The sequence below is a fragment of the Chelonoidis abingdonii genome, chromosome 11, assembly GCF_003597395.2.
Source record: "Chelonoidis abingdonii isolate Lonesome George chromosome 11, CheloAbing_2.0, whole genome shotgun sequence".
In the NCBI taxonomy this organism is placed as follows: Eukaryota; Metazoa; Chordata; order Testudines; family Testudinidae; genus Chelonoidis; species Chelonoidis abingdonii.
In genome coordinates this window covers 50930269-50945673 of record NC_133779.1, presented here as the reverse complement: position 1 = coordinate 50945673, position 15405 = coordinate 50930269, and the positions used below count along the sequence as shown (strand labels likewise).

At 53.9% G+C, this 15405-nt stretch overlaps 2 protein-coding genes across 7 annotated transcripts in view; one reads left to right on the top strand and one right to left on the bottom strand.

The window, feature by feature from the left end:
• The window catches only part of CERS2 (ceramide synthase 2), a 61399-nt gene extending 49590 nt beyond the window's left edge, over window positions 1-11809 (top strand). Inside the window, exons 2-11 of the mRNA XM_032767958.2 lie at window positions 1427-1600; window positions 3966-4083; window positions 5298-5416; window positions 6161-6218; window positions 6325-6375; window positions 6870-6962; window positions 7575-7703; window positions 8402-8508; window positions 8790-8943; window positions 9950-11809. Coding sequence (XP_032623849.1) covers window positions 1427-1600; window positions 3966-4083; window positions 5298-5416; window positions 6161-6218; window positions 6325-6375; window positions 6870-6962; window positions 7575-7703; window positions 8402-8508; window positions 8790-8943; window positions 9950-10075 — 1129 coding nt within the window. The 3' untranslated portion in view covers window positions 10076-11809. The remainder of the gene's footprint in view (window positions 1-1426; window positions 1601-3965; window positions 4084-5297; window positions 5417-6160; window positions 6219-6324; window positions 6376-6869; window positions 6963-7574; window positions 7704-8401; window positions 8509-8789; window positions 8944-9949) is intronic.
• Window positions 11562-15405, bottom strand: part of SETDB1 (SET domain bifurcated histone lysine methyltransferase 1) — a 31024-nt gene continuing 27180 nt past the window's right edge. For all 6 annotated transcript variants that reach the window (XM_075071101.1, XM_075071103.1, XM_032767948.2 and 3 more), the window contains exon 22: window positions 11562-15315. In XM_075071101.1, the coding sequence (XP_074927202.1) occupies window positions 15198-15315 (118 nt within the window). In that variant the 3' untranslated portion in view covers window positions 11562-15197. The remainder of the gene's footprint in view (window positions 15316-15405) is intronic.

Sequence of the window (15405 nt, the reverse complement as noted above, 5' to 3'; positions counted from 1 at the left end):
CTTTGTCTCCAACATCTTCAGTTGGCACCTTTGCAGGGGAGGGGCCCAGGCCATCAGTTGCTAGGAGACAGAGTGCCCGGCATTTAGATGCACTGGCTCCTTGCTCTGCAGCAATTACACACCCTTATTCCACCCCCTAGATACTTAAGAACTGCATAGGGGACACTGAGGCACCAACACAGTTTTCAGAGCAAACAAGAACATTCCCAGTTCGTCACACCCTCCTACACCCCAAACTCATCTCCATCTGGAGGCCTCACCTCCCCTTCACTCCCCCAACGCAGAGCCCCCTCCCACACCCTGAACTCCTCATTTCTGGCCCCACTCCAGAGCCTGCACCCCTAATCAGAGCCATCACCCCCTCCTACACCACAACCCAATTTTGTGAGCATTCATGGCCCACCATACAATATCTATTCCCAGATGTGGCCCTCAGGCCAAAAAGTTTGCTCACCCCTGTGTTACAGCTTACGCTTGATGGATAAATATCCTGTAAGATATGTTTGGTGTAGTGAGTTTGTCAGGTCTGAGGTGAGAGTAGTTCACAAAGAACCAGGGACCCTTTGTCAAGGAGCGTGTATGTTACAGCTGGGTGCTGCAGTCATCCTGGGAAATCCACTGTCACCTACTCAGCCTCCCCTATTCTGAGCCCCAGGCAGAATGTAACGGGATCTCCTACGCGTGGCCAGGATGGGCCCGGGGGGACTAGTAGCTGGAACTCTGCATGGAGGTGAGCGAAAGCTAGATGCAGAGCTGGGTGCATTTGTGCTGCTGGCATCTTCTACTGATGCTGTTTATTTGTACTGTGGTAGCACCTAGGGTCGCCATTCAGGACCACCTGGCGCTCGGTGCTGTACACACAGAACAAAAAGCCAGTCCTGGCCCTGAAGGATGTACACATCTATACGTAGAGCATCTTGTCTTGAATGTGGCATGTGATCTGCTGTACATCTGTCCCAACCCAGACCCTTTGCAGCCACTATAGAGACCCCATGGTGCTTTTCAAACCTAGAGCCTCCACGTTTGGCTTCCCTGGATTTCCCCTGCGATTTCAGTCTCATACAAGGTTCTGTCCTTTCTAAACTGCCGTGTGGTGTTTAAACAGCTGCAGCATTCCGCCCCCTGTGCCAACTGCGTTCTCACCACTTCCCTGTGTGTCCTTAACACTGTAGGGCTTACAGTGATTCTCCTTCTGCTCTGGGACAGGAGGGGGCCTGTGCAGTGATGAGCCGTGGGATCCTGGGGCTGCGAGGGTTGGAGCAGCCGTGATAAGTCATGTGTGTCCTTGTGCTTCCTTGTAGCTTGAGTGCTGGGAATCCGAGGGTGGAGGCGGGGGCCTTGGCCACTGTTGCCCAGGGGCATGGATAGGAGGCATAGGGAACCCTGGAGCATGAATGAATCACTCCATTTGTCTCTCCCCCTGCAGGATGTTCCAGACATTATACAATTACTTTTGGTGGGACCGGCTCTGGTTGCCGGTGAACCTGACGTGGTCGGACCTGGAAGACCAGGATGGGCGGGTCTATGCCAAGGCTTCGGACCTCTACATCACCATCCCCTTAGCCTTCCTCTTCCTCGTTGTCAGGCACCTCTTCGAAATGTGAGTACCTAGGGGAGGCCAGGTCAGCATTCATTCCTGCAGCCTGGCTGGAGCCAGCTGAAGGCGCTCCCCCTGGTGGATAGTGAGGAAATATCCAGCCCCTAGAGGAAGCCATTGAGGGCAGGTTTTCATAACACTGGTGCACATTAGGTGCTAGGCGCTTCTGCAAACCCAGATCTTGTTAAGGTGCCTGAGCAGTCTAGAAAATCTGGCCTCAGTTCAAATCCTCACATCCCACTCCCTTCCCAGAGCCAGGAATCCTGACTCCTTGCCCCCTGCCCTAACCACTAGACCCCACTCACCTCTCAGAGCTGGCGGTAAAACCCAGGAATCCTGACTTCCAGCCCCCTGCCCTAACCCACTAGACCCCACTTCTCATTCAGAGCTGTGAACAGAACCCAGGAGTCCTGAATCCCCCAGTCCAGTGTGTGGGCCAGGGGTGCCTTAAATGGAGGAGAATCTCCTCCTTATTTCACTTGGGCTGTGTCTACACTGTACATCTGTCGGCAAAACTTTTGTCGGTCAGGCGTGTGAAAAAACTCCCTGACTGACAAAAGTTATAGCGATGAAAAGTGCTGGTGTGGTTAGTGCTTTGTCGGTGGGAGATGCTCTCCTGCCAACAAAGCTACTGCCCTTCATTGGAGGTGGTTTTATTTTGCACTGCATACCTTGCAAGGGTATGGCTGTAGCGGCACAGCTAAGGTACGCAGCATAGACATCGTATTACACATGCTTCCTTCCCTCCAAATACTAAAAAGTCATAAACCCAGACCTCATAAAGCAGCAGGCAACGGACTGCAGGCTGCAACCTGCACTGACCTTTGTGGGAATGAGAGAGAGCTTGGCAGAGGGTCTCTAACCTCTTAGCTTCTAGGAATACAGAGCATGTGGCATGTAATTATATGCACCCGGCCCAGGCAGCGTGGCACAAATGCTCGCATTGTGCACGCCAACCCCCGATCCCGGGTGTCTCAGCAATGCTGGGGGCTGAGGCATTAAAGAGCAATTTGTTGTATAAACCACTGTCGTGGTGACAAACGGAGACGGGAGAACAGAGCTGGCTTTGTTGGAGGATCGAGCATAGGCACGGTGGGTGGGCGGAGCTCCATTGGGAGCCGTCTGCCCGTGTTGTGCATGTGCCCTGGATGCTCTATGCCTGTGAGCATCTTGCTGTGATTGCAGCTGGATGGGACGAGCAGTGTGAAGCTGGAGAAGGGGCTGGGTTTCTTTTGGGGATGTCTCCCCACGTTGTCAGCAAACCACTTTGGCTGCCCAGCCCCTGTGGGGTGAAAGCAGGGGCCTTGGGCTGAAGATGTTTCTTTTCTATGTAGCAAAGGGAAGAGTCACTTTCCCAGCCCTTGACTTTTTCTCTTTCTTACTTGGTCATTTCTCACCCATTTTCTTTTTTCCTCTCCCCTCAGTTAAAGACATGCTGTCTGTCTCTTTGCTTTCATATCATTCACTTCTCTCTCTCTGAGCCTTCCTTCTCTTCCCTCAGTTTGTCTCTCACTCTGTCTCCCCAGCCATCATTTCAGATCCCCCACTCTGATTTTTAATCCTTTACTTCCCCTGCACCTGTCAGTCACCTCCATTCTGGCAGGTCTTCTGATCAAAACACACACATCGGTGACTTTAACTCTTTGCTCCAGCTGCTGGGAGTCAGGACTCCAGGGTTCTGTCCCCTGGTCTGGGAGAGAAGTGGGCTTAGAGGAGTGAGTCCAGTCCCTTCTCCATCTGTAAAATGGGAAGGATATTAAGATTCCTCCCAGGCCATCTGTGGCACATAACTGTACCCCTTTGGCCCAGGTACGTTTGCTCTGTCATGTAGGTTTGACTGCCACCTAATGGCCACTGCCCAGCAGAATTCTTGTCAGTGACTTTACAGGCAGCTTTGGAGTTCTGGTCCGAGGGCTGTCAGGTTGCAGGAGGAAATTGATTGTCCATACGGATTTGTGTTATGGTAGGGCCTACAGGCCAAGCAGTAATAGGTGTGTCTTTGCCAGAAGCTGCACAAATGTAGGGTGACACGGTTCCTGCCTTGAAGAGTTTATAACCTAATAATTAGGCGTATTCTGGTAGCCCCATGGTACCAGGTGCTGCACACACTAACTCCTTCTCCTAACTCTTCCATGGCACTTCCCATCAGTAGATCTCAAAGCGCTGTACTCTGAAGAGCGGTGTCCTCCTCGCCCTTGCACAGATGGGGGAACGCAGCAGTGCTGTCCCTTTTCCAGACTGTGGCCCCATGTTATAACAACCGGATTGCCACAAAGGGAAGGGCCTCCATGTTCTAAAGCATTATTCTAACCATGTGTCTTCTGCCTGTGCTCCCCATTCCTCTTTCCACCCTTCACCCCATCCCCAGATATGTGGCTACCCCACTAGCCGGGCTTTTGAACGTCAAGGAGAAGATCCGATTAAAAGCCACCCCAAATCCCGTGCTAGAAAAGTTCTACGCTTCATCCTCAAAACACCCCAAACAGGTACAGTGTGTGCCACCGGCGGGGGGGAGGGCTGTATTGCCTGCAGCCTGCGACAGGCGTGGTGCTGGGATTGCGCCGGGGTGCTGCAGGCGAGGCATCCTGGGCTGCCCTCTTCCACCCGGAGTCTCTGGGAGCTGATCTGTACTAGGCTAGCCGGGCACCTGGGGCGTTAATGTGAGGGTATGAAATGAATCTGGCTCTGTGTGTTGGAAGAAACCAGGAGGCGAGTTGAGGAGCCAAGTGGCTGCATTTTGGGCTCGGGGGCGCTTTTGCATACAGCTTTAGTGATTCAAGGGCTAAAGCGCTGGTCTTTGCCCCCCAGCGGGGTGGGGGTCCATTCCTGATCATTACAGGCGCTCGCTGGCCAGAGTGGCAGCCTCTGCCCGGGGGGTTCCCGGAGCTGGCATAACAGGGAGGAGGTACATGGTAGGATTGAGGGGCATTGGCATAGCTGCTGGGGTGGAGGGGGAGCGCTGAGCTGGATTAGCAGGGGGAATGCGGGTTGGGATTGCGGAGCCTAAGGCTGGGATAGCAGGGGGCTGCCGGGTGGGAGTATGGGGCACCGGCAGAGCTGGGAGTGTGAGGAGTTGGGATATCAGGGGGATGGGGGTCAGGAATGAGGGGCCCAGGCAGAGCTCTGTGTGGGGCAGACCCAGAGCTGGGCTAGCCAGGGTGGTACTGGCTGAGGTTGAGGGTCCCTGGCAGAGGATAACAGACTGTAGGTCAGGATTGCAAAGGGGCTGGTACCCTGCACTTGTCTAGTTCAGCCCATGTGCTTTCAGCTTCTCACTCTCTCAGGCACTGGCGCTCCGCAGCCCTTGGTCACTGGCTCTGAAGGCTCAAAACAAACCCCTTTGTGGCTGCCAGGGCCTGCAGCTCCCCGCCTGTCTTTGGGCCTGGCCACGTGGTAACAAGCAGCCTGTGGCTGCAGCGGGTGTAGACGGACCTGCTCTAGCTAGCTCAGGAGCAGCGAAGCTGCAGCAGCACCGGCTCAGGGCCTGTCTGCGCCCCTGGACAGTGTTAGGTGCCCCCGCCTGGCGTGTTCACTGTGGCCAGTACCTGAGCTCGTGAGACCAAAGCGAGCTGCCATTGCACAGCACTGATTGCCAGGCAGACACCCTCTGCCTCCCACTGATCACCCTGCTGTCTGGTCCTGGGGCCCAGCCAGCCCCTGGGTCGCCTTGGTAACCGCCCCCGGGTCTCTCCCGTCCCAGAGTGACATCGAGATGCTCTCCAAGAAGAGTGGCTGCATGGTCCGGCAGGTGGAGCGCTGGTTCCGACGCAGGCGCAACCAGGACAGGCCCAGCTTGCTCAAAAAATTCCGGGAGGCCAGGTAAGAGCCTGGTGCCCCTCGCCCAGCCATGCAACGGCGACCCTGTTGCCCCCCTGGTGTCTGCAGCACCCCCTTCAGCATATATCCCTTTGAACTCGGGACCCCCTTGTGCTCTGTGCTGAGCTGGGCACCATAGGGCGGACCCGGGACTCTCGTTGTAACGCAACCTGGCGGGGGGGTGGTTCTCCAGTGGTGGGAAGGGAACGGCTGTGAGCACTGGAATGGTGGCGGAGGGGGCCCCGGGATTCCATTTGGGGTGATACCCTGAAGCCCATAGTGCCCTGTCACCTCTGTGTGCTGCATCAGAACTGACCGGGCTGAGCAGACAGGTTTGGTGATGGTGGGAATGGAGGAGCCTGTTCCCTCCCCAGCCCAGGTTCGTGCCCGCTGTGAACGCTGCTCTTGAGCCCAGCTGGGCTCCCAGTACGGCTCCAGCTTCAAGGTGAAAGGCAAGAGGGTGACAGAATTGAGGGGACTCTTAAAGCCCAGCGGCTGCAAGGCTCGCTTCCCCCCTGCTTTCTCACAGCTTAGGACAAGGCTCCATCCCTGCTGGATCACGAGATAGGCACAGAAGGGGTCCCCGGTGACCCAGATGGGCACTTCAACCTTGTGTCCCCTGGGCCGGCTCCCTCTGGAGCTCCCAGCATGCGGGGCTCCCTACTTGCCCTTCCCATGACGTGTTCTCTCTCCCTGTCACCCCGCCCCATGCTCCTCTGTTGAGAACCATCTGCTTCCTTTTTCCAGTTGGCGATTCACCTTTTACCTTATTGCTTTCATTGCTGGCATGGCCGTCATAGTGGATGTAAGTAAGATCTGCCGTTTTGACCCCTTCCGGTCTCTTACTCCGTCCTGGCCAAGCTGCCCTGCTAACCCCTGCCCTGTTTTCCCCCTCCCGCTTTTCCTCACAGAAGCCCTGGTTCTACGACTTGAAGGAGGTGTGGAAAGGGTACCCGATCCAGGTGAGTCCAGCACACGCCTGCTGTCGGGTTAGCGCCCGTGGGCAGAGCCAGCTGTTTCTCTCTTTCAGCTCCATGAGCGGAGAGAGTTCTGGTTTGGCCCAGCCTCCACCATAGCAGCCTGGGCAGCCAATGAAATCCTGCTTCATTGGGACACGCGTCCATTGGTGCCCGTGCTCTGAAGTTAGGATGGTTACGTGGCAACTACTCGGTGGTTAACATCTCCTTGGAGGGAGTTCTGTGGAATTGCTGGGATAGTGCAATACGTGGCCTGTGGCCACCTAGGAAATCCAGGGTGATGTCAAGGCTCAGATCCTCCTGCTTCCAAAGCTCAGGTCCCTGCCGCTTAAGCTACAGGAGAATCCCCATTAGTTCTGTGCAGCATTGGGCTTATGGCACACAGCAGTGCCATTCTGATCCCCTCCAGCAGAGGGCGTGCGCACATGCTTCAGCAGAGCGTTGTTACGATGAGCTCTCTGGTCCCGTTTGCCTTGCAGACCACGCTGCCGTCGCAGTACTGGTACTACATGATAGAGCTGTCGTTCTACTGGTCCCTGCTCTTCAGCATCGCCTCTGACGTGAAGCGCAAGGTAGGCTATCTGCCGCATGCCTGGCTGTGCAGGAGGCAGGGGGGATGGATGGAGATCCATGTGCGTCCCCAGTCCTGGGCTGAATGGGGAAGAGATCAGGGCACAAGGGGATTCTCTCCAGACCCCTGCAGGGGCGGCAGGGCCAGCCCAGTGCCACCAGATCAGTCCTAGGCATCCCGGACTTGGGAGGGGAGAGTCTGCTGGGGTCAGAGGGCTTCTGCTTGCGGCTGCCTCCATTAGCTCCATAGGGCGAGCAGTGGCCCCAAACCAGCCCTGGTACTAGGAATGTGGCCCTCCCCCCACTCCATGGGTGTAGTTGCTTGGTGATCCCCAGGCAGCCCCTCTCAGCCCCCATTGGGATATCGCAGGGGGGCACATCTGCCTCCCTCCAAGAGGAGGATTCTCTGTCCAGGGCTGGGGGAGTGAGCAGCTTGGCAGTGCTGGACAAGGAGGGGCTGGTGTGTTTGGGGATGGGAGAGGGGTAGGAAGTTTGGCAGGGCAGGCCTCGTGTATGTGGGGCAGGAGGGGCTGGGCTGGGCTGGGGTCTGACCCCTCTTCTTGTTTGTTGGGGGGGTTAACCCCTTCCTTTCCCCTTCCTCCTCTTCCCGGCAGGACTTCAAAGAGCAGATCATCCACCACGTGGCCACCATCATCCTGATCAGCTTTTCCTGGTTTGCCAACTACATCCGGGCGGGGACGCTGATCATGGCCCTGCATGACTCTGCCGACTACCTGCTGGAGGTGAGCCAGGTGGGAGAGCAGCATGCAACCCCCCACCCGGTCCCTGCGGCTGTTCCCCAGGGCTGATGCACCACACGACCATGATGCCAATGACAGCAGAACCCCTGGCGCCCCCGTGAAGCCAGTGGGACTCACTCCCATGGGGCGGGGGGGCTGCCCCACCGAGCCCAGCACAGAACCCAGGAGTCCAGAGACTCATCCCTGGTCTATTTGGACTCTAAGCTCCTTGGGGCAGGGGACAGTGTCTCGCTGTGTGTCTGGGCAGCACCTGGCACACTGGGACCTTTGGGTGCTGCAGCAATACACCCAATGTGAAATGGATGACTGGGCATTTCGTTGAGAGGTCCGTCATCGGGAGCTGGGGGCACTCTCAGACGCAAGCCCTACCTGAAAACCAAACCAGGCAGCTGTTCTTAGCATGGCTGCTCTACTTTAGTGCTTAGAGGTTCCAGCTAAGGGTAGGGCCCTGTTGTGTGAGGAGCTGTAGGTACAGAACAAGACCCGGCCCCTTCCCCCCAGGAGCTCCCAGCCGAGACTGACCAGGGTGGGAGAGGGGCAGGATTTGACAAGCGGGAGAGCCCCTGAGAGATGCAGTGACTCCTCTGAGTCTCCCTAGGCCCACACTCTCCCCCCCAGCTCATGTCTCCCACGCCTCAAAGGCATTGCTGCTTACTGTGGCTTTGGCCTCTTGCCCCCAGTCTGCCAAGATGTTTAACTACGCTGGCTGGAAGAACACCTGCAACAACATCTTCATCGTCTTCGCCGCCATCTTCATCGTCACGCGCCTCATCATCCTGCCCTTCTGGTGAGCAAGCGCCCCAGCCTCTGACCATGGCCTGCTGCTGCTCTTGGGCCTGGGACACCATTGCGGGTGGCGGGGCAGGAAAAGCTGGCTGTCGGAGGGCGATCCAGGAGTTGCATGCACGTGGCAGAGCCGGGAATAGGACCCAGAGCTCCTGAGTACCAGTCTGGTCCTCTGGCCACTTTGCCAGTTTTGCTTGTGAGCAGTGTGAGCCAGGAGGGTTGCGTAGCCGCCTCACTCTCCGTACAGTGAACATGTCTGAGGTCTCCTGTGCTCTCCTGTAGGATCATGCACTGCACCGTGGTCTATCCTCTGGACCTGTACCCGCCCTTCTTCGGCTATTACTTCTTCAACTTCATGATGGTGGTGCTGCAGTCGCTGCATATCTTCTGGGCGTATCTCATCATCCGCATGGCCCACAAGTTCATAACTGGAAAGGCAGGTTCACTTTCTCTGGCGGGGGGTGAAGGGGGTGTTTTTTGTTTTTTCCAGGTCACCCTTCGCTTACATTGCTTCCCTCCTGGCCCCTGGGTTCCAAAGTGAAGCCACCCCTCCAGGGAGGATGGGGAAGTGGAAGAGATCAGCAATTTTTAAGACCGGTCAGGGGGCATTTTCTCGTCCTGATTAATGGGGACAAATAACGGGTGTTTATTGTAGGATTGCTCATTTGTTTGTGGTGCAACAGTGCAGAGATTCCCGTCAGAGGAGCGGAGGGGGCTGGCGGGGTGAGCACTGGGGGCTCTATTGCCTTTTTGAGGATAGAGAAAAGCCTTTGGTCCAGTTCTTCAGTAATTCTGGCGCCTATCTCCCACTGATTCCTATGGGAATTAGGCAACTAAATCCCTATGAGGATCTGGGCCTTGGGGCTCTAAGCAGCACCACGATTTGAGGCTCCAGTGGCACGTCCCAGGGCGTCCGGGGCGGGTAGGGCCATGTGCTGGGTGGTGCTCTAGGAACAGGAGAAGTTTGCTAGGGCAACAGCATGAAGCGGGGTCGGGCAGGGAGAAGCTAGAGCTCAGTAGTGAGGTCCTGGAGCATCTCTGGGGAAGGCAAGGCAGTAGGGGATCAGTGGGACCTGCGTGACGCAGGGGTAAAGGGGGAGGAGGCTTTTACCATCTAAAGCGCGTGCGTGGCCCCCATGTGAGAGGTGTGGGAGGATTTCACACAATTCCCAGTCAAATGCCTGGTTCACAAAGCCACCTGTGCAGATGGCACTAGTGGAGGAGGGGCAGGGCTGGGGACGGAATGGGCCTCAGACACTAAGCCCTGCTCATGGTGTTACACAGGGAAACTAAGGCACAGAAGCAAAACGGGTCACGCAGCAAGGCGGTGGCAGTGCTAGGAACAGACCCCAGGAGTCCTGACACCCAGTCCCACTCTGCTCTAGCCTGCTTGCCCCGTTTCACTTTGATTCGTGAAGCCCCTTTCTTTTCAACCCCTCCAGGTGGTGGAAGACGAAAGGAGTGATCGCGAGGAGACCGACAACACGGAGGAGGAGGAAGTGACGAAGAACGGGCCCCTTTCCAACGGGCACCCTGTCCTGAACAACAACCACCGGAAAACCGATTGATTTTAGGCACACGTGGAGGTGTCGTCAGCTCACCGCCCGGCTCCACCACCACGGGCATCAGCTGAGAAGGCCAAAACGTCAAGAGAACTTCAGCTTCCACCCTGTCACCAACTGTAGTGCCAGGGTCTCTCTCCTGTCCCCTATAAATAGTTACTCTCCCTCTTCTCCTCAAAGCTGATCTAGTGGAAATAGCTGACCCAGCTGTGGGGAGGCTAAAGGAATGGACCCTGGAGTGCCAGCACCAACCCTACACGTGTGCTTAGAATACATCATTTGAGGTCAATTTTCTTTCCTATGCTGCAGATGGAAATGTGCCAACTTTGTGGGGGGGAGGGGTGGTAGCACCTCATGCCACCGCCATACAGCAGTGTCCTGTCTCTCTGTATCCTCACCCAGCTGCCTTAAAACCAAACTGGGACGCGAGGATTTCCTTCTCCGAGACTATCTGGCCCTGTCCCCAAACTCTAGGTGCACAGTGGAAGGCACAGCCAGACTGCTACCTGAGGGAGCGATGGCCAGTGGCTGTTTTTGTGTCTCTCTCACACATCCACAGAGAAAGCTAGCGCCAGTTCCTTCCCCGTCTGTTTTATTGGTGAGGTGTGGCTTCGTTGCCTCTCGAGTTGCTCTGTTCTCACCTCTCCAGGTTCTGGAAGGGAATCCCCTAGCTGTGTTGCTGGTGGAAATAACGCACAAAAGCAGAACTCTGATGTCCTCCGAGGGCTTGGATTCAATCGCAAAGACTCACTCGTTCCCCTTTGGTGGTGGGTTTTTTGGAAACTATTGCAAGCCCTCTCCCCAGACTCCTTTCCAGCTGTAGAGGAAACAAGTGTTTCCTGTGCAGGGGGGCATGGAGTTTTATTTAGCTTTCTTGGGTAATAGCAAAGGCATGAAATCAAAGCCTAGGCAGGCCGTCAATTTCAGCTCTGCAGTTCAGGCCCTCCTGGGCGCCTTGTGCTCCGCTGCAGAGTGAAGGAGTTCAGGGACTCGTTCTGGCTTTGCTACTTGCCACCGTTGGTGAATGGAGGTCAGAGCTTTGGTGGCTGGCTCCCCAGCACGACTGAGATGTGCCCATTGCACCCAGAAAAACAAAAGAATATGAGGAGCAGAGTCACTGACTTGCTCTGGGGAGCAGGAAGGAAGAGCAGCCAGAAGGAATTTGTGCCGTTTACAGCTCACCACCACAGTAACAGACTTGTGGGATCAGGTGACATTTGTTATACCATGGGGGAGGCTGAGTTAAGTAGATGAACATCTGGGTATTAATGGCTGATTTATTAGACAACACTATTGAATACTTGGTGGAAGGAAGCTGTGTGGTTTAGACACACTACCTAGTATCTGTTTCCATGGGGATTTAATACACCCCATTGTTTTGCTCTATAAGAATTGGTTCTGATCACCTTTAAGAACGATCTATTCCACTTACTTTCTAATGTGCTTTTTTCCCCCTCCGCCCAGGCTATGAATGGACAAATGAATTTGCAACTGATTTTTTTTTCTATTTATTTTTTTTTTTTTAAAGCTAGGACTAAGTACAAAAAGGAACTGGACGGCAGAGAGTCTTTCATGTAAAAACAGATTCGGTGGGGGCTGAAATGCTGAAGGCAGTAAAACTTTCCAGGCTAGACAGAGGGGTTGGAGAAAAGGACCATTAACCTAACTTCAGACCAAAATGTTGTTTTTTAAAAGTTAAAATTTATTAAAAGTTAAATAAAACTAAAACTTCTGTAAAAACAGGCGTGGTGGTTTCTGTTGGAGTGTCACCCTGTTCCCACCCAGCCCCCATCTGAGGGGTTTGGATCACTGTGAAACAAATGGGCAGCTTTCATATCAGCTGTGCCACTCTTGCTAGACTTGAGCTGGTGTGGTTTTCTCAGGAGTGTCCTCTTGTGGTGGTAATGTGGTCACTACCAGCATCCCAAGGCTAGCAGGGATCAGTTCCCATTTTTAAGGCATCAGAATAAGCAGCCAGATTTTCAAAAGCACTCACTCAGCATGCTGGAGTTTGAGGTCTCCTGGAAACCTGGATGAGGCCCACTGGGAGGTGTGGGGAACTTCTGAAAGTCTGGCCTTTATTTAAGAGCCTGAACACTTGGATGAACCAAGCCCAGAGTGGGGGTGTTGAATGCTTAGAGAGGGGGGTTTAGAACTTCACATGCTTTCTACTGCCCTATTTTTAAACACAACTGGCCTCCCACTTCCTAGAAAAGCCACCTGCTACAGCCCCTCTGAGGCTACACTGTTGAAATACTAGTGTGGCTATGGACAGCTTGGGAGGAACGAGCCACTGATTTAACTCTGCTATTAATTAGCACTTCTCCATTAGCACTACAAGATTCCCATGCAGCCCCTCAAATGAACAGACAGCGAGTGGAGGAGCTTTCAGATGTCCTAGGAAAGGTAATTACTGTAAAATTTCAGAAGCCATGGTTGAACTCTGCCCATTAGCAAGGGGGGAGATCCTTTTCTCCACCCATGTGTGGTAGCTCTCTGCCCAAGAGTGACCCTCTTTGCTGGTCCAGGGACCCTCAGTTCCCATGACCCATCCATTTCTAACTAGAAGGGCCTGCACTGATGCTCTTTGTAGCTCAGGGCCTTGCAGGGTGGTGACGGTCTGGCCCTGAGCTGGCTTGCTGCAGGCTGGAAAGAGGGAGCAACTGGGCCAGTTTACTTCCCTTAGCTTGGTTCGGTGAACTCAGACTGGCCTTTGCCCCTTGCTGCGGTTGGAGAGCTGGTGCCTAGGGATCTCCTCAGGCTCTGGCAGGTGCCATGTGCTGACTGGGTGGTTCTGGCAGATTCGTAGTGACAATGCCCAAGGTCCAAAGTGTGTTAAGCTAAACGTGCGGTGCTAGAACCTGCACTTCACCAGCTGAAACCTGTAGCATCTCTTTGTTATCAGGGTTTAGTTTAATGAGAGACCCCTTACAAGGAAGTCATTCAACCCCTTTGGATGTGCAGGGACCTGGAGAGGCTACAGCACCTCCACCTGCAAAAAGAGGCCTAAAAATACATTTGCTTTAAAGAAAGGAGCACTTTTAGCTTCACCCTTTGGTCTTGGAAAGCTTAGCCTTGCCCCTGAGAAACCCCCCAAGCTACATGTGTGTTTACATGGCAGCGGCCCAAGCTTACTCCTGCCAGTGTCAGCTGGAGTCTGGCAGTGGGTATTTGCCCCTCTAGCAGCCCATGCCCCACTCGAATTAGTTACTGTCACTTTGAAAGTGACTTGGATTTTACCATTTGTTTCCATTGCTAGATACCCTTGTTGAAAAGCATTTAAGGAGACAGCCTCATTAAAACTAAGACACTCACTGTTTTGTATCTTGGGTACACATGTAGTGCCCCAGACATAAGGAGCTAGGGTTTTCTTGAGATTGTTCACCCTGCTAAAGCCAGGTTGTGTGGCTGGGGTGCAGCAGCCTCTGGAGCTTGTTTCCATCCCCATGCAAACCTGCAGCTGCACTGTTCTCTGAGCAGCTATTTTTAGATTTGTTTCCATTATGAGCTATGTGTCTTGGCATCTCTAGCCACAGGGAGGGCTCAGCGAAGGAACTGGACATGTCCTGCCCTGAGGAGGGCAGTTGTCATGCAAAGCTCTAAGAGGCAGTGTGCCTTCACCTGGCAGGTGGAATCGTGTGCAATAGTCCTGGCGCTGCAGAAGACATTAGTCTATTTGATGGAGCTATAACGTAACCCTAGAACAATCTAAGCAGCCTCAGTTGTGTAGCTGAGCACCAGTCTCCAAAAACTCTGGTTTCATACTCTTCTTGCTTCCTCTAGCCAGACAGGGTGAGAGAAGTTGGTCCCATAAAATATTACCTCACCTGCCTTGACACACTCATACCCTGGGATCAACATGGCTACTCCGAAGGGTACTCCAGTTACAGCAGGTAACTGCCTTGTATCAGCTTTGGTTTAGGTCTCCTGAACTCAGAGGAGTTATGGGCTGAGATAACCATGCCTGCTTTGAGTAGTTTATAAGTGCGGGGAGGTACCGCCTCCCTTGCTACAGTTAAGTTTGATCTTACTCCCTCCATGTCTGTAGCATCTAGGAGCAGCTGTATAGAAGCCTCACACAGTTCAAGCCATAATTGGCTTTGGCAATACTTTAAAGACGTGGGCTTGTTCACTAACCAACAAGTGATTACAGTTCCCAGTGTCCAATTCCTAGGCAAATCCCATGTGCTCACTCATGTTTGCTCACAGCTTGCCTGTCTAAATCCTCTCCTGGAAGTGATGCTTCCCCAAAAGCCACTTTCAAGTTCCTGCTGTAATGCAGGATGGGGGCACTGATTTTGGGGCTGCCTTTTTTTTTAAGAAAAGCATCAATTATTGCTTTCAATGGCAGCCAGGTTTTTTTTTTTTTTTTTTACAACATGACCAAGTCAGAGAAAGTAGACCAAACACCTCCATTCTTCTGAACAACTCAGTGTTTTGATTTAACTCCAACCTTGGTTCACTCCCCCAGGGCCTTACCAGCATGTTCAGCGATACCCCACGGAAATCCCAATACGGTTCCTGGATTGGATGATCTACCCCTGCCTCTCTGAAATGCTTCTCTTTGTTGAGATAGTGATAAGAGGGCACCAATTCTAACTGTAGCTGCCCAGTTTTTTGGGGATGGGGGATTTGACATGACAGACTCAGGTGCAGCACAGGCTGGCTGTAGGATGGCAAGGCAGGGGACCCTTCTGTACTGCCTGCCTCATGTTTCATGCTTGAAGTGAGTTGTCACTGACAGGTACTAAGTCATGCAGCTAGCTGAATGCCTGAGCAGTGAGTCAGTCGCTCGCTGGGAACATTACTGTCCATCTCAGCCCTACACACAACGCCAAGCTACCCGGGTTCGCCTGGTAGTGCTGTGGTCTGTGTACCTGTGGGCATATTTTCAAGTGAATAGGGCAGCGCCGAGTTACGTAACCAGCTAAAATTACAAATAAGCAGGGTGTAATTAGAAACAGCTCAAGATGAAATACAGTACGTCACCCTCACAAAGGGCTGTGCAGGGAGGGGAGGGACAATGCCTGGGGTTGAGAATCAACCCTTTTCTGGCTCAGAATAACTGGAGCCCTGGGGAATCCAGGGCCAGCAGCCCATGTCCTTCACAAGGCAGGCACCAGCATGGTCAGAGCAGCCTGCCTCGGCATTCGATAGCACCACAGCAGCACAGGAGCTCCTTGCCCTCCACGCTGCCCACCTCGTAGTTATAATCCCAGGTCAGCTCAGTCCCGGCTCGGATCCTCCTGAGAAGGAAGGGAGGCATGTGTGTTACTGAGCTAGCAGAAGCAGTATGTGTGTCTCTGCCAGCAGACACAGGGCAAAGCTTATTCTTG